Source organism: Saccopteryx leptura, chromosome 2 (assembly GCF_036850995.1).
Source record: "Saccopteryx leptura isolate mSacLep1 chromosome 2, mSacLep1_pri_phased_curated, whole genome shotgun sequence".
Taxonomy (NCBI): domain Eukaryota; kingdom Metazoa; phylum Chordata; class Mammalia; order Chiroptera; family Emballonuridae; genus Saccopteryx; species Saccopteryx leptura.
The window spans coordinates 231,439,450-231,463,852 of NC_089504.1; the positions used below are offsets into that span (position 1 = coordinate 231,439,450).

Below are 24,403 nucleotides of genomic sequence, written 5' to 3' on the forward strand. Positions count from 1 at the left end.
GTGCGTGAGTTTCGCCTCTTCGGTGACGACTCGCTCGGTCGCCGCCATCTTGCGGACTTGTTGTGCCGCCGCTGCGGGAATATTGCTTTGACGCAGCACCGCTTACCTATACCGAGGCGGACTGGCAGCCCTGAGCGTCGCGGTCATGCCGGCGGGACCCGTGCAGGCGGTGCCTCCGCCGCCGCCAATACCCACCGAGCCCAAACAGGTACTGTGCCCCCTTCCCCTCGACCGGTAGCCGGAGCCTAGGCCTCGGCGGGCCTCACTTATGCAGGAAGAAGCGGCCGTTTAGGAAGGCTTCGAGGGACGGACTGCAAATCCCAGGAGGCAGCGCGCCGCCATCTGGTAGCGAGCCGAGCTCTCTGGAACCGTGGTTCTCACAGTGTGGGCCGCGGTCCAGCAACATCCGCATCATCCGGGAGTTTATTAGAAATGTAGAGCCTCTGTTAAGTACAGCCTAAGGAAATATAGCCAATAACATTTTAATAACTACGTATGGTGCCAGGTGGAAATACCGGGGGAACACTTTGTAAAGTATATGATTATCTAACCCCTATGCTGTGCGTCTAAAACTAATACAAGATAATATTGAATGAAAACTGTAATTGAAAAATAAAACTAATTTTAAAAATGTAAAAAAAAGAAAGAAAGACAGGGTCTCCACCCCAGACCTTGGAATGGGAATCTGCATGTTAACAAATCCCAAAGTGATGTATTAAAGTTTGAGAAACATTGATCCAGCCCATCTACTGGTTGTCTGTGGCATTTGGGCCCACCAGCCCCAGCCTTTGCCCAGTAATCCCTACTTTTCCAGCCTGCAGGGTACAGCTTTGTTCATTCTTCTGCATCTGCTGGGTGCGTAGTTTAAGCCAGACACGGAGCCAGGCTCTCATGTTCCTGGAATGAATGAGGCACAGCTGCTGCCTTGGAGAGCTAGCTCATAGACTAGTGAGAAGTCCCATCCATACACGTGAATATTCAACGAACATGTATTGCCCCATAATACATTTCCAGCCAGTCTTTAGAAAAAGATGTCAGTTAGTTGAGGGTAAAGACATAGATAAGTAATTTCAGTATGGTATGATTTGCCCTATAATAGCAGTACCAGGCACAAAGGAACAAGTCATCTAATCCACATTGCTGGTGGAGGGTACATTAAGGTAGGTGAAGCCGACAGGAGTGAGAGGTAAATTTCTTCTAGAAGGTGCCTAGAAATGAACTAATCTAAAGCTCTGGCATAAAAGTAATCCGAGACGTCAATTTGGATGGGGATTGTTTAGCTGAGAGGTGGTAGAGGCAATGGAGGATGTGGTTGTGAGTGCCGGAGGACAGTGTGAATACTGTGAAAAGAACCAAGAACAGAATTTTGGGGATGCCCAACGTTATGGAGGGGGTGTGTGAAACAGAAACCAGGTAGGAAACTTGGATGAGCAAGAAGGAAAGACAGGTGAGAACAGGGCCTGGAAGTTGAGGAGTGGAGAGTTTTGTGAAGGAGTGGTCATTGATCACACAGCCAGATAACCACTGTACTTGGCTATAGGCAGTTGTTTTTGACTTTGGCAACAACACTTGAAATGGATGGGGACCAAATGGGAGGTGAGGAAGTGGGACCGGCAAGGCTGAGCGAACTCAGGATGTTTAGCAGAGGAAGGGGGTGGGGGGAGAAGGCAGTAGCAGAAAGGAACATAAGGGCAAGGGAGAAACTTTATTTTTCTTTTTTTTTTCTTTTTTTTCTGAAGTTGGAAACGGGGAGGCAGTCAGACAGACTTCCCACATGCGCCCGATGGGGATCCACCCGGCTTGCCCACCCCGGGCCGTTCTAGCGCCTGAGGCAGAGGCCACAGAGCCATCCTCAGCGCCCGGACAAACTTTTGCTCCAATGGAGCCTCGGCTGCAGGAGGGGAAGAGCGAGACAGAGAGGAAGGAGAGGGGGAGGAGTGGAGAAGCAGATGGGCGCTTCTCCTGTGTGCCCTGGTCGGGAATCGAACCCGGGACTCCTGCACGCCAGGCCGACACTCTGCCACTGAGCTAACCGGCCAGGGCCTAAACTTTATTTTTCTAAGAGAGACTTGACCCTTTGAAGACTGGCAAGGAAAGAATGTTAGAATTTACCAGACAATTTTGTGTTGAGTATTCCAGCGCAGTTTCATGGAGTTGAGCATTGAGTGGTGGTTAAGACTGTAGAATGGATGTAGAAGGAAAGGGCATTTAAGGCAGAAGGAACTGCTCTTGGAGTTTCCCGTTTATTCGGCAAATAATCACTAAATACCCCATGCCAGGGACACCCATTTGTGTGGGAGCCTTCTAGATTCTGGAACATGGTTTCTCAAATGTGGTCAGAGACCCTCTGCATCTGAATCACCTGGGCACTTATAGTAAAAATGTAGATTCCCTGGTGTCACTGACATAGTCTAGCTGGTACAACCTGAAAAGCTGCTTTTTGTATTTATTCCCCAGGAGGGTCCCTTGCAAGTACAATGCAGTTAAGAGAACCACTCTTCTGGAATAGAGGGTTCTAACCCAAAGAAAGTCTGCAGGAGAGCCTAACGCTTTCAGTAATGTACTAGAAGGGTTTAACCTGGAGGGCTGGGGTTGCAGCCCAAACCAGGAACTTCAAGACTTTCTTTTCTTTTTTTCACAGCCCACAGAAGAAGAAGCATCTTCAAAGGAGGATTCTACTCCTTCCAAGCCAGTGGTGGGGATTATTTACCCTCCTCCAGAGGTCAGGAATATTGTTGACAAGACTGCCAGCTTTGTGGCCAGGTAACATAGCTACTTCTGCTTGTGTGACTTATAGGTGGATTTTAGCACCAATAGTCCTGAATCTGCACAGATTTACACTGGATTTTAGAGAGGTATTGCCAGGGTGGCACTCTAATGGTGTCAATGGTTAATGCACCTTTGAAAGTACAAGTCATCTGAGCATTTAGTTCCCCTGTCAGAGACACTGTGGCCACAGGTTTGATCCCTATAGAGAGTCACTGTCAGTATAGGCCCGTTGGTTCATCTAAAACCACAGCATGGTGATGATGTAGGAAGTGGTCAGGACTGGCATCTCTAACACAGCATGGCAGTGGCAGAGTGTGAGTCACTCCCAGCCCCAGAGTCACCAGGAGCCTGTGCTTCCAAAACAGATCACAGAAATGCCTGGAAAGCTGCTTTGTCATGGATAGTATGTGTATCTCTGTCTGATCCGCTGGCTTGAGGAAGACCAAAAAGGAGGCTGATCCTTCTCATTGTGCAAGGACTTCATTCCTCAGAGCCTCATGACCAACAGCAAAAGGCAATAAAATGCCATCTCAGGGTGGTTGTGAGGCATGAGTGAGATAATGGGACTGAACACAGTTCAGGGTCATCATGCAGGTGGTAGCTGTCTCCTCAGAGGGCATGGTAATCAGTACAGGTTCTTCTTGTCTCTTCCTGTCATACTTAGACACACTCACATGTCTTAGGATGGAATCTTTTTAAAAGATTTTATTTATTGATTTTTAGGGAGAGGAAAAAAAGAGAGAGAGAGAGAAAGGGAAAAGGGAGGAGTGGGAAGCATAGACTCCTAGTAGTTGCTTTTCATATGTGCCTTGACCAGGCAAGCCCAGGATTTCAAACCGGACCTCAGCATTCCAGGGTGAGGCCCTCTCCATTGCGCCTCCACAGGCCAGGCGGATGGAATCTTCTCGATGGCCACTTGACTCCAAAAGTCAGTACATCCCCTAGTTTAAGGTATTTCTTTGGCAGTCAGCAGGCCACATCTAGCCTACAGATATTCTGTTTGTCTTTGCAATATTTTGTTTTAATCTCAAAGTAGTAGCCACTTTTAAATAATGACATAGCACAAAAAATCTGGATTTCTGGCCTCTCTTTAACTGGTCAGCTCCTTGTATGGAAGCAGTAGCCGGCCATTGGCGGATTGCTGCCCCTCAGTCAGGGCATTTGCTCTCTTAAATGCCTTGATCCCCGGGGCAGCATCCTCATCACATCATTTAATAATTGTATTCCTTTCTCAACCTCCTAATAAAATGAAGCAGAAAGAGCTTACTCTGTTTAATGTCTTTCACTGTGTCCGGTGCCATGCAGATTTGCCTCATCGCATTTCAAAGGTTTTGATTAACCTGGGTATTGAATTGAAAACTGTTTTGAGCTTGATTTAAAGTTATCAGGCCGTGTCAGATTTACAGCAGTAGGTGTATTTATGATAAATGTTTAATGTCTCATAGCAACACTCATGCTTCCGCTTTTCCCCTGATATTTTAAAAACAATAAATAGGAAAAGGGTGTTGGAGGAAGAATCAACACAATCTCACTACCAGAATAGTTTCTGCCGGCTGTTTTCACTTTTTCCTGTTTCCTTCGGGCCCTCGGCATCCTTTTTTAGATCCTTGTAATACTAGCAGAGATACTTTCACATCCTGCTTTTTCCCTTTTGTGCTATAAGCATTTTCCCATGTTGCTTCATGGTCTGATGCTGCGTGGTCCTCTCTGGAGAGGCTGTGCCATGTTGAGAAGACGGGCCTTTCTTGACTTGGCCATCTCCTCTCTTTTCCTTCAAAGTTGTTTCCAACATTTCATTTTGGCAAACAAAGCTGTGGGGAAGTCTCTGCATTTTCTTTCCCTTTTAGATTATTTCTTTAGAAGAAAATTGTGTCGTACATTATTGCCTGAAAGAGGATTTGTGAAGATTTCGTTATGTTTATTTTGCCAAGTAGCTTTCCAATAATTTTATGCCAGCCTCTTCTGCCACAGAAATAAGTCTAGCTAAGTTCCCCTAAAAATAAATCTATATATCCACATTTCTAGATCTATTTTTGGCTACAGTGATTGCCTTGTAGGCATTAAACTAATTTAAAGCAACAGAAGAGCTGGGAATGAACATGGCTGCCTTTTCATTGTTTTCTTCTTTCAGCTTGTTCCCAGATGTGGTGAGGTTATTATGGCTTCCAAGGCAGTGATAAGGAGACAACCAGAGCCTCTCTTTCTAGCCGCACTTCATCTGGCCTGGGTGTTTGCTGGATATGGTGGCCTAGTTTTAGCAGTATCTGTGTACATTCATTCTCCTCCTTGTGTGTAGTTTGCATTATTTAAGAAGTGGGGCAAATGTTTCTCCCTCAAGCACGAAGTTCTATTTGGACTAATTCACTGTCAAATTGAGACCTCATGGTATTAGTCACGCTACAGAGTGTGACCAGAAATTGTGGAGGAGCTAGCCTAGGTGTTTTTGGGGTTTTTTTTGTTTTGTTTTTTGTATTTTTCTGAAGTTGGAAGCGGGGAGGCAATCAGACCGACACCCACATGCGCCCGACCGGGATCCACCCGGCATGCCCACCAGGGAGCGATGCTCTGTTCATCTGGGGTGTTGCTCTGTCGCAACCAGAGCCATTCTAGCGCCTAAGGCAGAGGCCACAGAGCCATCCTCAGCGCCGGGTCAACTTTGTTCCAATGGAGCCTTGGCTGCAGGAGGGGAAGAGAGAGACAGAGAGGAAGGAGAGGGGAAGGGGTAGAGAAGCAGATGGGCGCTTCTCCTGTGTGCCCGGGAATTGAACCCGGCACTCCTGCACGCCAGGCCAACACTCTACCACTGAGCCAACCGGCCAGGGCCCCTAGGTGTTGATGACCACCACTGTGGCACAAATTGTGATAGTGGCTAATCTGGAACTCAGTTTGCCTACACCCTGTCTATGCCCCTATCTTCAACTGACAGGGTCAGGGTGTGAAAGTGAAGAGAAGGAAGCAAATCTGGCTGCCCACCAGCCCCTGGAGTTGTCCCTTGGTGTGTTTGGGGCATCTCCGAGTGCTGGGCTCTAGCTGGAGGGGTGATGGAAGCCCCACAGTTGTCTCCTATTACCCAGATCATCTCTAATGCTTGTGAAACAGCCCTTTTAACATTTAGAAGAGTAACAGGCCTTGCATTTGCAAGCCACTGTGTGATTCAGGAAGACTAACATCTCTTTAACTAATTTGATCTTCTTAATAGTGCAAGATAGAGAGGGTAGTGTTAGCCACATTTTACACATGGAAAATTGAGACAAAGAGAAATTTGGTAACTTGCTGAGTCATTAGTGAACCCAAAACTTGAATGTTTTCATATCTTGTGTCCTTAGGGTTAGTGCACTTTCTTACTGACATGGGTGTTACCTACAGGGTGGGACAGAAGTAGGCTTACAGTTGTGAGTATGTGTAACAGTTTATTTTTGTATTATTATTATATTTCCCAAATGAGCAACTGTAAACCTAATTTTGCCCCACCGTGTGTGTGTGACACCTTGAAATATTACTTTTGGGACTCTAAAAAAATCAGGTGAGAGAGACTTTCTTTTCCCCACTCTGAGATTTTTAAAGGCATGCAAATTGGGCACATGGGTGTATATAGGAAACTGTTGCAGGTACAGAGAGATGGAAGACCTCCCTGCCGATCTCATTGCTCCCCGTCATCTGAACGTGCCTTACACAGCAGCACAGGTTCATGTCCTTGGAGAGTGTTTTCTGTCTGGGCCTCACCCAGTAGTCAGCGCGGTGATTTTAGGCAGTACTTGGACAAGTTATAAATCTAATTGTCTACATTTTTATGTATTTTTCAGTCCTCGTTACCGAAAGGACAGAATCTCAGTTTGGTGCTAGTACATCTTTAACACCTCTCCATTGCTCAGTAATTCCCCATTTTAACTAAGGAAACTGGCCTCAGTCACAGCAAACTTAGAGCTGAACTTCAGTAATACTAGTACTTTGTTTTCATTGTATTTAATTTTAAGGCTGCTTTTTGTTAGTAAAACAATAGTGACTTTTATTTGAAGTAGTAATGTTTATTTGTAAGTTTATATTTTTAAGTAAAGAAATCTTATTTTTTTTAAAAAAGCAATAGTCCAGATGGTTTTGGAAATGGCAAGGCTGGCAGAGAAGCTGCAGAGATGAGGAAGCCTGGGAGACCCTGTGGTAGAGGAGGCCTGGTTCAAGCCGAAGGGGATGGATGGCAATGGCCCGTGATGGCAGGAGTCTCAAGGAAGACCTGTGCTGTGCTGAGAGGGGCTAGTTTGAGTGATGGGTGGTGCAAGAAGGAGGCTTGAATGGACAGTGTACTTAGTCTTAGCAGTTGCAAGGGTTGTGGTATTAATTCTTTTTTTGCTTCATTTTAGGAACGGACCTGAATTTGAAGCTAGGATACGACAGAACGAGATCAACAACCCCAAATTCAACTTTCTGAACCCCAGTGACCCTTACCATGCTTACTACCGCCACAAGGTCAGCGAATTCAAGGAGGGGAAGGCTCAGGAGCCGTCGGCCGCCATCCCCAAGGTCATGCAGCAGCAGCAGCAAGCCACCCAGCAGCAGCTGCCCCAGAAGGTTGGAGCCTGTTCTTTTCCTCACTTCTCCGGGCCTGAGAGGGAGGCCAGGACAGGGAGGGAGGGGCAGATAATGAGCTTCACTATCCAAACCGCACCAACCACCCAGGGAGAGCCGTTAGGTTTTTATAACCTCTTCTTATAGAGGCAGACGCTGAGGCTCAGATAGCAAAGTCCTGCTGACAGTTGGCATTTCTCTAGCACTGCTTGTCAAGCTCTGTGCTGAGGGCTTTAGGTGTCTCATTGACACCTCACAGGAGCTTCGTGAGGAGGCCAGCAAGGTGATCATCTTACAGATGAGAGGTCTGAGGCTCAGGGAAGTGTGATTTCCCCGGGACCACGGAGTCAGAACTTTTTTTTTTTTTTTAATTTTACTGACTTTTTATTATGTTTATATATATGATCAATTTAAGGAAAAACATTTCTAAACACTAAGATCATAAGACTGAAGACACAGTAATAAATTTTTGTATACTTAAAAAAAAACCATTTCTAAACATTCTAAGATTTATGACCCCTGACACATTTGCAATGTGCCAAAAATAGATCCCAGGGCTGGAGTAGGGAGTTTTAGAAAAAGTAAGTTCTGGGGTCACTTAGACTAGTTCAGGATAGAAATAAGCTAAAATAAAGTTACATATGCTAAGATCCTTTAAAGTTACCTATGCTAAGAGTCTTTCTACATTTCAAAACAACTGTAATAATTGGTGCCTGTCATGGAAATGTGACAGCATATGGAAAAAGCAGAGGATGCCCAGCTCAGGTGGGAAAAAAGAGAAGAGTTCCTGCGTGCACCTGTCCCTGGTGCTAATTCTAGGGCCCCATAGAGTCATCCTGCACAATGAAATCAGGCCCATATATGAAGATAAGAGTAAAGAGGCCTCTCATTTTTGTGTCAGTGTGATAAAATCTACTGGGAAGTGAAGCTGAAGCTTAGTAGGCCCAACCCCGTACAGATAGATCCTATTTACAAAATTATATTCATACCTGGTTGTAGCCTATAAAGGTGAAATACTTCTGGGTGAAATAAAGCCTGTCAAGAATGTAAAATTCTCACATAGGACAGAATATCTGAGTGCATGAACCTGAGAGTTATAATGATGTAATAATGCTGATATTTCCAAGGAAAAAAAAGTGAGCCACTCCCACTTTCCAAAGTGATTCTTTTCAGGAACAATTTATTTATTTTTATTTTTACTTTTTTAGGGAGGGTTCAGAGGCAGGAAGAGAGAGAGGCAGAAATATTGAGCTGCTTCTGTGTGTGCCCTGATCGGGAAATCAAACTGGCAATCTGTGCTCCGGAACAACACTCAAACCAACTGAGCTATCCGGCCACGGCTCATTGATCACTTTCTCATATGTGCCCCATCTGGGGGCTCCAGCTGAGGCAGTGACCCCTTGCTCATGTCAGCAAGCTTCCCCTCAAGTCAGCTGTCTTGGACTTTAGCCCATTGACCTTTGGGCTAAAGTCAACAACCATGGGATCATGTCTATGATCCCACACTCAATGTGGTGACTCTGTACTCAAGCTGGTGAGCCTACACTCATATAGATAAACATAATAAGAAGTCAGTAAAATTTAATTTAATTGTTTGTTTTGACAGAGGCAGAGAGAGGCAGAGATAAGGACAGACAGGGACAGACAGACAGGAAGGGATGAGAAGCATCAATTATTCATTGCAGCATCCTAGTTTTTCATTGATTGCTTTCTCATATATGCCTCAATGGAAAGGGGGGCTACAGCAGAGTGAGTGATCCCTTGCTCAAGTCAGCAATGTTGGGCTCAAGCCAGTGATGGTTAGGTTTCAACCCATTGACCACGGTGTCATCTACAGAGTGTCCGTAAAGTCATGGTGCACTTTTGACCGGTCACAGGAAAGCAACAAAAGATGATAGAAATGTGAAATCTGTACCAAATAAAAGGAAAACTCTCCCAGTTTCATACCTCAGTTCGATGTGGGCTCACGCACAGATTTTTTAGGGCTCCTTAGGTAGCTATCCCGTATAGCCTCTACACACTCGTCACTGACGGCCTACCAGAACGGGGTTTCTCCACCAAACTGCTGGTTTCCTTCAACTGCTTATCCCACCGAGTAATGTTATTCCTATGTGGTGGCGCTTCGTTATAAACACGCTGATATTCACGTTGCACTTTGGTCACAGATTCTAATTTAGTGAGCCAGAGAACACACTGAACTTTCCTCTGTATGGTCCTCATCTCGACTGGCATGGCTGTTGGCTGCTCCGCTGTATACACAGTGTTACATCATCATCTGTGCATGCACACATGCTGCCACATCATCCTACAGAAACTAAGAGGGTTTTCCTTTTATTTGGTGCAGATTTCACATTTCTATCATCCTGTGTGTGTGTACTTCATGTAAATGTCAGAGAAACAGGGTGACAGTAAAATAACCTAGTGTTCAGATGAACACATTGGCACAGACAAGGAAATGACTTGCTGTGCAGGAGTTGTGGTACAGTTGCAATTATTTATGGATGGATTAGAGGGGGGGAATTTATTATGATTAATAACAATTAAGTCAACCTGACCAGGCAGTAGCACAGTGGACAGAGCAGTGGTTCTCAACCTTTCTAATGCTGTGACCCCGCAATACAGTTCCTCATGTTGCGGTGACCCCAAACCAAAAAATAATTTTGGTGGCTACTTCATAACTGTAATTTTGCTACAGTTATGATTCAGAATGTAAATACCTGATATGCATTATGTATTTTCCAATGGCTTTAGGCGACCCCGCCGGGGTCGCGACCCACAGGTTGAGAACCACTGGGATAGAGTATCCGACTAGGACACAGAGGACCCAGTTTAAAAAACCGCAGGTCACCGGTTTGAGTGCAGGATCATCCAGCTTGAGCATGGGATCATAGACATGACCCTGTGATTAATGGTTTGAGTCCAAAATCACTGACTTGAGCTCAAGGTCACTGGTTCAACTGTATACCCCAGTCAAGACGCATATCAGAAAGCAATCCATGAACAACTAAAGTGCCACAACAAAAAATTGATGCTTCTCATCTCTCTGCCTTCCTGTCTGCATGTCCCTCTCTGTCCCTCTCTTTGTCTCTCGTTAAGAAAAAAACAAAAAGTCAAAATTAAAGTGGCTTTGAACTTATGCATCCTAAAGGAAAATAAAGAAAAAGAATCAACACATAAGCTACACAACATCACCAGATTAAGATACATCAGCCTGGACTCTAGAGTAACAGCTAGTAAAACAATAGACTAAGAGGATAATGAGTATGTACCAATCTCACCAAATCATGGAGGGACACATTACCAGAAGAGAAAGCTTCAGCCTGGGCTCCAGAGTTGCCCACCACCATGTGCATCAACCAGGAAGAGTTCTGAGAGCTTCAGGGACCCTACCTATATTTATAGGAAATTTGGGCTGGAGGTTATTAACCTGGGAGCCCTTCATGCATAACCTCTAGGAAGAAAGAAAAGTCAACACATTCTGAAATAATTAACTTAGGCTGGCAATCAAGTAGTAAGAACATCCTTCCTGGCTTCAGGGAAACCTGTCTTGAGACCATTCTTCCTGGATTCAGGGGAAACTGCAGCAGAAAGTCTTATCCTACCCTGAGTAAATGACAAAGTCAGCCCTGCAACCATTTTTTGTGACCCTTTTTGTTCATGTTCAGTTGAGCACGGAGTCAGAACTTTAAAGTCCATGCTCTCAGCCCCTTTTCTTTGCCTTGTCTAAGGCTGGTGGACCCCTTTTTAATTTAAAGATGTTTTGTTTTTTTAAAAAAGATTTTATTTATTGATTTTTAGAGAGAGGATGGGGAGTGGGAAGGAGTAGGAAGCATCAGTTCTTAGTAGTTGCTTCCCATATATGCCTTGACGGGAAAGCCCAGGATTTTGAATCAGCGACCTCAGCATTCCAGTTTCAATGCTTTAATGTAGGCCCTTTCTTGTGCCATCATTCTGTCTCACCATCCCAGGACCCCTCCATCTGGCCTGCCCTAGTACCCTACCTTAGTACTAGGACCACAGGTAGGGATGATTAGGGTTGCCTGTGAGGACAGGAAGGGATGGCACATTTTGCTTCCTGTGCAGACCTGGGTTGGTCCCTTTTCTTTCCTCTACTCCTGAACCAAGGTGGCAAAGGTTGCTCCTTGTTTTACAGTGGGAAGGAAAGATTGACGTAGGTTCTGAGACTTTCTGTTGCAGTTTACTTCTAGGGCCTCAGGCTACTTTTAATTTCTTCATCTTTAAAAAGTATTCATGGTACCTCCACCTCATGGTTTGTGTGGAGGCCAGATGAAGTAACAAATGTGGAAGTCCTTCATCCAGTGGGGTCCTCTGCACACATAGAGGGCCAACTACATCCTTTTTCCCCTCGGTTGGAAGCTGAGTTCCTGTTAGATCTCCTGCTACTCATTCCTGACCCTCAATATCAGGGCGGCAGCAGAGATACAGAGAGCATGGGTCACACTGGAAGCCTTTCAGGTTGTTGAGGCCACATTTGGTCAAGAAATTGCTGCTGCTCTTGTAAGTTAGGATTCTCTCACATCATGTGCCAGTGTTGTACACATCATTAACAGAAGCATAAAGCTCCCCTCCTGAGCCAGTTCACGCCTGTGCCTCTTGCCTCACATGCCTTCTGTGTCTTCTTAGGTCCAAGCCCAGGTGATCCAAGAGACCATCGTGCCCAAAGAACCCCCTCCTGAGTTTGAATTTATCGCAGACCCCCCCTCCATCTCAGCCTTTGATCTGGACGTGGTGAAGCTGACGGCTCAGTTTGTGGCCAGGAATGGGCGCCAGTTTCTGACCCAGCTGATGCAGAAAGAACAGCGCAACTACCAATTCGACTTCCTCCGCCCACAGCACAGCCTCTTCAACTACTTCACGAAGCTGGTGGAACAGTATACCAAGGTGCCTGGTTGGGTGCGGGCCAGAGTGTGGGACCCAGGAAAGGAAGGCATTTTACCATAAGTTTTCTATCCACTCACTGTCTCTAAGGAGAGTTCCTCTGTGGGGCCCCGTGTGGATGTTAAAATTTCATTTTAGTATGAAATTTTGATTTCTATTCAGTTTTTTTTTTGTTTTTTTTTTGTATTTTTCTGAAGCTGGAAACGGGGAGAGACAGTCAGACAGACTCCCTCATGCGCCCGACCGGGATCCACCCGGCACGCCCACCAGGGGCGACGCTCTGCCCACCTGGGGGCGATGTTCTGCCACTCCGGGGCATCGCTCTGCCGCGGTGACCAGAGCCACTCTAGCGCCTGGGGCAGAGGCCAAGGAGCCATCCCCAGCGCCCGGGCCATCTTTACTCCAATGGAGCCTTGGCTGCGGGAGGGGAAGAGAGAGACAGGGAGGAGGGGGGGGGGTGGAGAAGCAAATGGGCGCTTCTCCTATGTGCCCTGGCCGGAAATCGAACCCGGGTCCCCCGCACGCCAGGCCGACGCTCTACCGCTGAGCCAACCGGCCAGGGCCTCAGTTTTTTCTTTTAAATGCAACATTGATTGCTATTTTTCTTAAAGAGATGAAATGCATGATTGACAACTGTCGTTAAGTGACTGCCTGCTATGTGACAGGGCCAAGTGGTGCTAGCTGTTTTTAAGTACAATAAATTTTCAAGTGCCTAGTACAGGGTCTGGGAGAGAAGGAAGCCCTTAATAATTGTCGCCTATTACCTAATTTAATCCTCATAAGAACCCACGAGGTAAGTGTTTTCCCCCTTTTTCGAAAGCAGGAACCGGCCCAGAGAGGTGAAGTCATTTATGGTTTCTCTGCTAGAAGGAACCTACAGTGATATTTAATCCAACATTTGGCTCTAAAATCCATTGTTTTTCACCCTAAAAAGTACTTGAATTAGAAATATTTAAATAGGCATTGGGAAACAATTTAACATCAGTTTAGCCAATATTTGAGTAGTTACATATGCAGCGTTTTCTCATTTAATCCCTAGTAACCTATAAGGTACCCATTGCTATAATTATTTTACAGAAAAGGAAACAGAGGCACAGAGACATTAACTTGGCCAGGATCACAGCTACTAGGTCACAGAGCTGGCATTTTTACTCCAGACTCAAAAATCTTAATTATGCTACATTGTTATAATTAAGAATCTGGGCAAGTCAGTACTGGTATTTAAAATGATCATATTAGTTTATTGCAAAGTACATTGATACAGATTTTCCTGTGGTATGTCTTTCTTGCTACACTTGTAGTGGAGATTATCTTCCTTTTAGTGGCATGGTCTGTACATCTGCTTTTTTTTTTTTTTTAATTTATTCATTTTAGAAAGGAGAGAGAGAGAGAGAGGGAGGAGAGAGAGAGAGAGAGAGAGAGAGGGAGGAGAGAGAGAAAGGGGGGGAGCAGGAAGCACAACTCCATATGTGCCTTGACCAGGCAAGCCCAGGGTTTCGAACCGGCGACCTCAGCATTTCAGGTCGACGCTTTATCCACTGCGCCACCACAGGTCAGGCCACATCTGCTTTTGATACCTAGAAATAATATGTAAAGTTCTAAGTTATAAGGACTCATGATTTCTTCCTATAACTTAACTAACTATAAATATATAAATAGAAAGATTTATAAAAATATGTGTTTAGAAAATGACCAAATCCAGAAGCTAATAGCTAAAATAACAATCATTGAAGGTCCACAGCCTGACCTACATAGTATCAATTTTAAGTGAGCCCTGGGTTAATTTCTCCTAGTGGACTGCTTCTGGGTTTTAAGGTCCCCAGTTGGTTCCGTTATTTCCTCTTCCTTCTCCCTCAGAACTTGAGTGTTGACATTTAGTACTCTTGAGGGCACTGGTGTCTGTCTCTAGCCATGGGGACTCTCAGAGCAGCTCGATTCCTGGGGTAGAGGTACAGGGGGATGGGGGAGGCTGAGCCACTTTGCCAGTGATAATAGATAATGTTGGGGCAGTTGGATTGACCGGCTGTTTTGAAAACTAGCATTTGTTCATTCAGAAAATACATATTGAGTGCCAGATACTATTCCAGGTGCTGGGGATATGATAGTAAAAAAAGATAAGAAGTCCCCACTGCTGAGTTTGACTGGGGGGAAAAAAAAGGACAGAAAGAAATTTCTGTCTTGGAGAAGTTTCTGGTCTAGTGAGGGAGTGACAAGCAAGTATCTCAGTGTATGGCAGATGGAGAAAAAGGAAGCAGGAGATGGAAATGTAGGGCAGTGGGGCCAGTGGGCTACAGTCTCAAATAGGACAGTCTGGGAAGGCCTGGTACAATGTGCAAAAGGATAGGAGCAGGTCTGTACCCTGAAAGCAGCTAGCACGTACTGACTTTGCTAGGTGATCTGTGGTTTGCATACTTTCCTGCTAATTTTTACAATAAACTTTTAAGTTGATGGTACCAACTTAAGTGGTAGTGTCACCTTTTATAGAAGGAAACTAAGTTACAAAGGTTAGGTAACTTGCCCAAAGTCACACAGCCAAGTAGAGCTGGGATTGGGACCCAGAATCCCTTTTTTTCCCTTCTCTACCTTTCCACAGGCCCAGAAAGGCCGCCTCTTCATCCTGTGTTGTGCTGTACTGATGTTGCTTTAATAACTTCTGTGTTTCAGATCTTGATTCCGCCCAAAGGCTTATTTACAAAGCTCAAGAAAGAGGCTGAGAACCCCCGAGAAGTTTTGGATCAGGTAAACTCAATTTCTTATAAAGTTACTGATAGTGCAAGTTATAGTGTCTCATGTCTGTAAATCTCTGAGGTAGTACGTTGTCATGGTCCAGACACAGTAGTGGTGGAAAGAGAGGCCTTATGGCTACAAAGACCAAAGAAACCTAGATTCTTTGCTCTCCCTCTTTTCTACTCTCAGTAGAAGCCCACTCCTGAACAGATTCTCTGGTGACAGATGCCTTTTGAAGCCCCAGGTTCTCAGAGTTGAGGACAGAAGGCATATTGACGCTGGCTGTTTTGAGGGGCTGCGTGAAGTCTCGTTTCTTAGGCTTTCAGATGCTACTTCTTTTGTGGGTGCTTGGTTGTCAACGCGGACTTCGTAGGAGGTAGTTAAGTACTCTCTGAACACAGCTTCTTGCTAACTCAACCAGAGCTTTCTGCAGTTGTAACAGACAGCACCCAAGGCAGGTTTCTGTGATGTTTTGATTTTTCATCTTGTCTGAATTCTGGGCCTGGCTGAAACTGTATAGATACAAATATTATAGTTTGCTCCATGAAGTTTCCCTTTTGCAGGCAGAGCCGCCTCCTTCCTATTTTGAAGGAGATGCCGGCTTTGGTGAAGGCCTTGTGGGTGACATTCTTGTTGGGGCAAATCCTGATTTAGCTCAGCACTTTGCTGTTTCCTATCTCTTCAGGTGTGTTACCGAGTGGAATGGGCCAAGTTCCAGGAGCGTGAGAGGAAGAAGGAGGAGGAGGAAAAGGAGAAGGAGCGAGTGGCCTATGCGCAAATTGACTGGCACGATTTTGTGGTGGTGGAAACAGTGGACTTCCAGCCCAATGAGCAAGGTAGGTCTGTGACTCCAGATGGGGTACCAAGAGCTCAGAGCCATCCTGGAAGAGCTCGTATAAGTGTTCCCAGAGAGCAGCAGAATCCGTCCAAGGGCTTTATCAGTGTCTGTATCCTCTCTGCTCCCAAAACGCTTCACTTCTATCACCTGTCTCAGTTAAACTTATTTAACAAGTATTTATTGTGTCGGACTGGGTGGGCCTCTGAAGATAGGAGAGAAGTCAGACCGCCCCAGCTCTTGGAAAGCTCACAATGTGGAGAGAGTAGATAGATAGGCCTTTGGTAAGGAACATGTATGGAGGCCTCCCTTTAACTGGCTCACTGTTGTATAGGGAACTTCCCTCCCCCTACCACCCCGGAGGAGCTGGGGGCTCGAATCCTCATTCAGGAGCGCTATGAGAAGTTTGGAGAGAGTGAGGAGGTTGAGATGGAGGTCGAGTCTGATGAAGAGGATGAAAAACAGGAAAAGTCAGAGGAGCCTCCTTCCCAGCTGGACCAGGATACCCAAGTGCAAGACATGGATGAGGTATGTCTCTGGGAAGGCCTGTAGGATGACCATTTCCCCCGGAGCCCAAAGAGATGGGGTGCTCTCCACCAGAGTCAGATCCAGCTCCCTTGTGAACTTCGAAGGGAAGCGTGGGTCCTGAATAAGTCCTCCTGACTAAGCAGCAGCACAGAGCCTCTTTCCAGCTTGGGCAACAAAGATTCATTCACAAGGAAGGATCTGTCCTGTTCTGTGACCTTCCCCCTTTGCCCAGACCCTGTTCCCTACCACCCCCATGGTAGCGCTCAGTGAGGGAACCCTCTATACCTCAAGCTTTGATGCATTTGAGCTTAGGTCCAAATGATCAGCAGTTCCCAGAGCTTTTCTTAGTATAGCCTGTGCTTCTTTTTGGCTACCTCTACCCTCCGAGCCAGGCCTTCCAAGCAGGCATAGAGGGTCCAGAGCCAAGCTATTCTCCTCCCCTTGGAAAGAATTTGTGTGCAGCCTGAGAAGAAAGGCCCCTGTGTCTGTGGGAATTGACTTTTTCTCTCCCTCCCAGCATTACTCCCTGAGCAGCAACCACTGAGCGCCAACTTGCTCCCTACACCCCTCCCCGGCATACTAAGTGCCCTAGGCCTCCTGGGACTGCCTGGTGCCAGCTGCTGGAAATGCCTGGGCAGAGTGTTAGCACCCCAGTGTTCCCATTCATGCTGTGAGGAAGCAGCTTGGCTGGCTGCCAGCTGGCCTGGGCTGCCCAGGGAGGTTTAGCACATGGATGCTGGCTGGCAGGGCCCTGGGCAACTTGCCACCCTGAGAGCCTCCAGGGTTCAGCTGCAGAATGGTGGTTTCTTAGCTCCTTTTTGGGTCCTGGCATTGTTTGCTTTTCAGGGTTCAGATGATGAAGAAGAAGGGCAGAAAGTGCCCCCACCCCCAGAGACACCCATGCCGCCACCTCTGCCTCCGACTCCAGACCAGGTCATTGTCCGGAAGGACTACGACCCCAAAGGTAGGCCCTGCTTTCCTACTCTCATATGCTCCTTAGAGCTGTCTGTTTCTAGGATGGTTTGAGGTGGCTTATTAAAGGCATTGATAGCCCTCTGTCCCAAGCTTCACAAGGGGGAACAGGGGCATAGTCATCTCTGGTGCCCTGAAAACTTTCGCGGTGCCAGGTACAGTGTGGCACTGAATGGGTGTGTCTTGAATGAGTGATGCACATATGAAACAATACCCTCTTAACCCAGGCTGTCACCCAGTGTTCTCACTGAAGCATTTCCTTTCAGCTTCCAAGCCCCTGCCTCCAGCCCCTGCTCCAGATGAGTATCTTGTGTCCCCCATCACGGGGGAGAAGATCCCTGCCAGCAAAATGCAGGAACACATGCGCATTGGGCTGCTTGACCCCCGCTGGCTGGAACAGCGAGATCGTTCCATCCGTGAGAAGCAGAGCGATGATGAGGTGTATGCTCCAGGTGAGGTGGGGGTTCCCCCACCCAGTCCACACCCCGTCTCTGACACGGCACTGGCTCATCTTGGCCCATAGGAATCTCTATAAACTACAGTTAACTTGTTTTAAGCAAACATAGGAAGTAACAGTTGAAGTCTGGAAAAGCCTTCAAAAGTAGGTACAGTCTGTGGTGCTACAAAAGAACTCTTTATTTTCAGAATGACTGTCCTTAGGGCTCCTCCAGAGGCAGGCGCCTATGAGGATGGCATGTGTCCATTGACATCCCAGAGCCAATCTGACTATAGCTGGGAAGGGTGCTCATTCTTGGGGCTGTCTTAGAATGAGGGTTCTGATGGCTGGAGTACACTGAGCACCTGGAAGCAAGACACATTGGTCCTGTGACTGCTGTGTGAGAAGTAGTTGATAGGAAGGAAACTCCCGGAGATAGGAAGCTAGGCAAAAGTAGTCAATAGGGAGGAAACTCTGCCGGAGGTAGGAGACTAGGCTTTTAGTTCTGACTTCGCTACTTGCTACTCACATGACCCTGTCTTCTCATTTGCCTTTCATAAATCAAGGAGTTGAACAAGCTCTGGTTTATAAGCTTATTTAGTGTTGGTTGGGCAGCCTTGTTCTATGGGACCACCCTCTACCCTGCACCAAAAGAGCTGCTGCCTTGTCAGAAGGACAACTGGTTTAGATTCCCATTCTGTCCCGTCTTTGCTCTGACTGTATCCAGGTCTAGATATCGAGAGCAGCTTGAAACAGTTGGCTGAGCGGCGTACCGACATCTTCGGTGTAGAGGAAACAGCCATTGGTAAGAAGATCGGTGAGGAAGAGATCCAGAAGCCAGAGGAAAAGGTGCAGTTTGGCTATATCCTAGTGCCCTTCCTGCCCTCAGACTCCTACATCGGGCTCATTTCTAGGAGCCTTAACAAGCTGTGGCTTTGATTTCCCTTATAGGTGACCTGGGATGGCCACTCAGGCAGCATGGCCCGAACCCAGCAGGCTGCCCAGGCCAATATCACCCTCCAGGAACAGATCGAGGCCATCCACAAGGCCAAGGGCCTCGTGCCAGAAGATGATACCAAAGAGAAGATTGGCCCTAGCAAACCCAACGAAATCCCCCAGCAGCCACCGCCTCCATCTTCAGCCACCAATATACCCAGCTCAGCCCCACCCATCACCTCAGTGCCCCGGCCACCAGCAGTAAGCCAGCAACCACTTAGTCACTCATCTTTTAAAGTGTAATTCTTGGGGTTGGACACTATTGGCTGAAAAGGGCAACTGCCTTATAGTAGGGCCCAAGTGCTAAGTGGAGTAAATAGAAAGAACCCTTTAATTGGAAGTGAGAACCTCTAGCCTGACCTTTTTTCTGTGAGGGAGGATTGGAACAGGGCAGGAGGCAAGTGGCAGATGTGTAAAGCAGACTTGGGGCAGAGAAGGGCTGCAGCACTTAATGGGTCTTCGAGGACTGCTGGCTTATCTCCAGGAGGCTAAATGAAGGTCAGCCTCTTTAGTGGCTCTCTCAGTATCTGCCATGAGCAGCTGGTTGCGTCCCAAGGGGAAAGAGGGTCACTGGGCCTCTCTCAGCCAAGTTCCTATCAGAGCCTGAGATGAGGCTGCAATCTCTCAGCCCCAAGGGACTGAGTTGGAGCTGTCCAGCCCCATCCTTAAAGTCTACAGGTGACCAGTTGCCAGCTGTGAGTCCAGCCTTGGCTTCCTGTGACTTGAGTCCCTTCTCTCCCACAGATGCCACCTCCTGTTCGTACCACAGTTGTGTCGGCAGTACCTGTCATGCCCCGGCCCCCAATGGCTTCAGTGGTTCGACTGCCCCCAGGCTCAGTGATTGCTCCTATGCCACCTATCATCCATGCACCCAGAATCAACGTGGTGCCAATGCCTCCTTCGGCCCCTCCTATCATGGCACCCCGCCCACCTCCCATGATTGTGCCAACAGGTCAGTGTATTTTTTTTTTTTTTTTGTATTTTTCTGAAGTTGGAAACGGGGAGGCCGTCAGACACACTCCCGCATGCGCCTGACCGGGATCCACCCGGCATGCCCACCAGGGGGCAATGCTCTGCCCATCTGCAGCGTCGCTCTGCGGCAATCAGAGCCATTCTAGCACCTGAGGCAGAGGCCACAGAGCCATCCTCAGCACCTGAGCCAACTTTGCTCCAATGGAGCCTTGGCTGCGGGAGGAGAAGAGAGAGATAGAGAGGAAGGAGAGGGAGAGGGGTGGAAAAGCAGATGGGCGCTTCTCCTGTGTGCCCTGGCCAGGAATCGAATCCGGGACTCCCACACGCCAGGCCGACGCTCTACCACTGAGCCAACCAGCCAGGGCCAGGTCAGTGTATTTTATGTTGCTTTTTGGCCATTGGATCAGGACTACAGGCCAAGCACTGCGCAGAGCAATGACTGACAGTGGTGCTAGCTGTTCCAGCTGGGGGTCTAGCCCAGAGGAGAGCCATGGCTTCCTCATGTGAGAGATCCCTATGCTAGAAGCTGGGAGCCACGGCTCTTGGGGTAAGATAGACTGATGTGGCAGAGCTGAGGTTTGTGCCCCAGAGGAGTTGAACCTTAGGTGGGCATAGAGGCCTGACAGTGCTTACTGTTGGTAGGCACCCACTCCATCCATCACTCCTGTCCTTCTTGCAGCTTCCCAAGTCACCTTGCCAGGGAACCATCTGGCTGCCAGACTTATCAAGGTGGGGCCCTTCACACCTCTGATTAGAAGAAACAGGAAGCCTTTGCAATCTCGCCTCTCGCTTCTCACCAGCCCTGAGTCCTGGGCCCTTTTCCCCACTCACACAGCTGCTTATTCCTGTCATTCCAGCCTTTGTGCCCGCTCCACCTGTGGCACCTGTCCCAGCTCCAGCCCCAATGCCCCCTGTCCACCCTCCGCCTCCCATGGAAGATGAACCTGCCTCTAAGAAACTGAAGACCGAGGATAGCCTCATGCCTGAAGAGGAGTTCCTTCGCAGAAACAAGGTATGTGATCCCAGAGTGTTGCCTGTGGCCTGGAGTGTCTAGCTGGGGAGTCCAGTCCTGCCGCAGTCACACACTCTTTGGCCCACCCTGTTTTGCTCCCATGGTTTTGGCTTCCAGTGCATAGATCAGCCAGTAGAGGCCTGTGAGGGCTTCTGAGCACATAAAAGATGTTGGGTCAGTTGGAGGAGTAGATAGCATTCGTGGTCCAGTATGAACTATTGGTGTAGAGGCCAACAAGGAGACTCAGCTGCATAGGCAGCAGACTTGGGTGTGAAAGGGACCCTAGACCATAGAGAAGTGATTCTCCATCTTTTTCATCTTGTGGCACAGAAAAACTACTTAAATTTTGTGGCACACCAAAAAATATTTCTTTTCTGGCTGATCTGACAAAAAAATATATGTGTAAGTTTGATTTCGTTCACACTGGACAGCTATTGTTGTGTTGGCTATTGTCATATTTTTATTTGACAATCTAAGGGAAAAAGGGGTCAGTGCACCTCACTAAATTGTCATGTATGGCATATTTTAAAATTTCTTTTACACTGGTTGAAAATTGTTACTTTAGAGGAAACCCTGGGTCCTTAATTTCTTTGTGGACTTCTCCAGTTTCAGCCCTTAAAAGGTCTGCCCATTGTGGGGATCATGAAAGGGGAGGTTGGAATCTTGGTACTGCCCATCCCTAGGGAAGCTTGTTAGGCTTCAGAGAGGAGGCAGGAACAGTTCTAGCCCTACTCCCCCAGTGCATTTGACCAAATCTTTGTTTTCTTCCATTTATTCTGATGGTGTTTCCCATCTCTTGAGTGCTCAAGTGCCAGGGTAGAGCTATAGATTATGTGGGCACGTGTCCATTTGGTGCTATAGCAGTACCATGGAGTGGTTGTGATTAACTGTCTTATAGACATGGCATTGAGGCTCGGGGAAAGCTGAGTTGGGAACACAGGTCTTCTGACCTCATAGTTTATATTCTTTCCCTTTGTGGTAATTCTTGGGGTTTGCAGAGCATTTTCATGTCACTGTGTTAGTTCCAGACTTACCAGGAGACAGGGTAGAGATCGTTTTTAAGAGGGGAAACCAAATGTTGTGCCATGTCACAGAGGCATCAGTAGTGAATCAGGCCAGAGTCCAGGAGCCCAGGTGGAGGTGACATTGTTTAGACTGGCCCAGGAATAGAAGAGTGTAGTTCCTGATGGCTCAGGGATCCTAGGCGTAATGGTCACTTTCTGTTTTGCAGGGTCCAGTGTCCATCAAAGTCCAAGTGCCCAACATGCAGGATAAGACAGAATGGAAACTGAATGGGCAGGTGCTGGTCTTCACCCTCCCACTTACAGATCAGGTATGAGTTGCTGCAAGGGAACCAAGGGATCAGGGGGGCAGCTTCTTTCAGGTGATCTTAGGAAGGGAGTAAATGCCCTCTCCTTGGTTCCACAGGTCTCTGTTATCAAGGTGAAGATTCATGAAGCCACAGGCATGCCTGCAGGGAAACAGAAGCTGCAGTATGAGGTGAGTTGGGTGTCTAGTTCAGCCCCTTGAGTCTAAATGCCTCTGCTGTCCCAGAAGCTAAATCCCCTGTGGAACCAAAGGAGTGGGGAGACATGTGGATGTGGCCATCCGAGTCCATCCTCGAGCAATGATGCTGGCTGGGAGTGCCAGAGCAGGTTAGCCTGACAGGCTGAGGCTCTGGTGGGGTCACAGTACAGCCTTCTTTTTTTATTAATGTAAAGTGGTATTCTTTATTGAATTTATTGGGGCACATTGGTTAATAAAATTATATAGGTTTCAGGTGCACAGTTCTACAATACCTCATCTGTGTATTATTCCATGTTCACCACCCTGAGCTAAGTCTTCATCTTCATCTGTCCCCCCCCCTTAGTACAGTCTTGTAGTGGGTTCAGAGAACCCTTTGCCTCAGTGACAGGATGGACATGTGGGGACAAGTCTTGGAGTGTTATTCTGGGTTTCTGGTCAAGTGGCAGAGCCTTCCCAGCCAGTGTGGTCTTGAGTAGCTTGTCTTCATGCATAAACACAGAGGTGGTAGTCCAGCTTATTCTGGTTCCCCCCAGGTCTCACAGGGCTGCTATGTTCTCCCACTTTGGACTTTGGCAAATCCCCACTCTGGGTTTGTTTCCTGCTCTATAAATGAAGCTGTTGGACTAGTTGATCTCTGATGGTCTTGTGACTTAAAATTCTGTGGGGTTAGTGATTTAAAATTCTGTGGGGTTGGTCAGGGCCAACTTTTTGTAGAGTTGACAAAAGGGATGAGCATGGTTTGGCAAGAAAGAAGGAAAAGCAAAACATTCTGGGAGGAACCAGAGACCTTCAGTATGTCTTGCGCCTGTATCCCTTCTTGTACCTGGCCTTCCTTCAGGCCCTTGTGGTCACATAAGTTCAGAATGTGAATGGACATTGGGAATGAGGCTGCATAATGTGCTCAAGGCCAGATGGCCCCCACTAAAGCCCACAATCTGTTTTCCAGGGCATCTTCATCAAGGATTCCAACTCACTGGCTTACTACAACATGGCCAATGGTGCCATCATCCACCTGGCCCTCAAGGAGAGAGGTGGCAGGAAGAAGTAGAAAAGAGAATACCTGCTCTCAGGTCCCAGCCACTGCTGTTTTGCCTCTTCTGTCTCCCACCCCCTGCCCCAGACCCAGGAGACCCTGCCTTGTACATTTGTTTCTCTCTTAGTTTGGAAACTCATATTGTTCTGCAGTGTTCCCCTACTTCCTTCCCACGTAGGTAATAGAGGGCTTCTTATGCCACTCTCCTCCCCAGTGGTGTCTGGAATTCATTTGGTTTGAGTCTAGATTTGAGAGGCTTCATTTCTTCCAGCAGCCCTTTAGGAAATGTGAACCCAGGGATATTGTGTGAAATAGTGTCATAGTGCCGATTAGAATGTGCTTGTTATTGTCATTAATAATTTTGTATCTTGCCACAGGCTGTCTAATAAACCTCTTAGACCCTTCTTGTGAAATCAATGTCATAAGACTTGTCTCTTGGCCACCTGCACCCTCTCCAGACCTAAGGCAGGGGGAGTGTGGCATGGTGCCTTGTGGCTCTTATGCTCTGAGGAGTCATCAAGTGTTTCACAAATTTTTCTTGGAAAGATAGATATTTATTGCTCTTTTAAAATATTTGGACTCTAAAGGCATAACCCTGTGTATTTAACAGACTAATACAGATGTCTTCAACATGCCAGAACCACAGAAGAAAAGGATGGATGAGATACAGTTTCTAGATCAGTGGGCAGCAATAAGACACATGCAGATGAGACTTGAGGGTAGCAGTTTCCTGCAGGCCTGGAATCACCCATCACCTTATTGGCCCCTTTGACCTTGTGCAGGTGGCTTACCCTGAGTGAGCACAAGGACACAAAGAGGGTTTTTTAAAAAATGTATTTACTAAAAAAAATTTAAATACATAATTGTACAGAAATACAAAGGATTGTAAGAAAATACTATGAAGAACTATATGCCAAAAAATTAGACAACCTAGATGAAATGGACAAATTCCGTGAAACAGATAATATTTTATAAACCAATCTGGAAGAATCAGAAAACCTAAACAGACCAATTGCAACAAATGAGATGGAAACAGTTATCAAAAAAACTCCCAACAAACAAGCCCTGGGCCCGATGGCTTCACAAGTGAATTCTACCAAATATTCAAAGAACTAACGCCCGTCCTTCTCAAGCTAT

The 24,403-nt window shown here is 47.0% G+C and overlaps 1 protein-coding gene across 1 annotated transcript; it reads left to right on the forward strand.

Annotated features, from left to right (window-relative positions):
* Positions 1–10: 10 nt before the first annotated feature.
* SF3A1 (splicing factor 3a subunit 1) lies at positions 11–23,670 on the forward strand. Its single transcript, XM_066370498.1, has 16 exons — positions 11–208; positions 2,642–2,763; positions 7,125–7,332; positions 11,974–12,231; positions 14,893–14,967; positions 15,641–15,791; positions 16,125–16,318; positions 17,165–17,282; positions 17,557–17,742; positions 18,454–18,575; positions 18,678–18,923; positions 19,467–19,674; positions 20,552–20,706; positions 21,938–22,039; positions 22,135–22,206; positions 23,180–23,670. Exons 1-16 carry the CDS (start codon positions 146–148, stop codon positions 23,279–23,281), a joined length of 2,382 nt encoding a protein of 793 aa, XP_066226595.1. The 5' UTR covers positions 11–145; the 3' UTR covers positions 23,282–23,670.
* Positions 23,671–24,403: the final 733 nt, after the last annotated feature.

What these genes read in the sequence shown, in the direction of transcription:
- SF3A1 (XM_066370498.1), top strand. Translation starts at nt 146, where the DNA reads ATGCCGGCGGGACCCGTGCAGGCGGTGCCTCCGCCGCCGCCAATACCC. An exon ending in ACTGCCAGCTTTGTGGCCAG is followed by an intron (nt 2,764 to 7,124) that starts GTAACATAGCTA and finishes GCTTCATTTTAG; the next exon opens with GAACGGACCTGAATTTGAAG. An exon ending in AGCAGCAGCTGCCCCAGAAG is followed by an intron (nt 7,333 to 11,973) that starts GTTGGAGCCTGT and finishes GTGTCTTCTTAG; the next exon opens with GTCCAAGCCCAGGTGATCCA.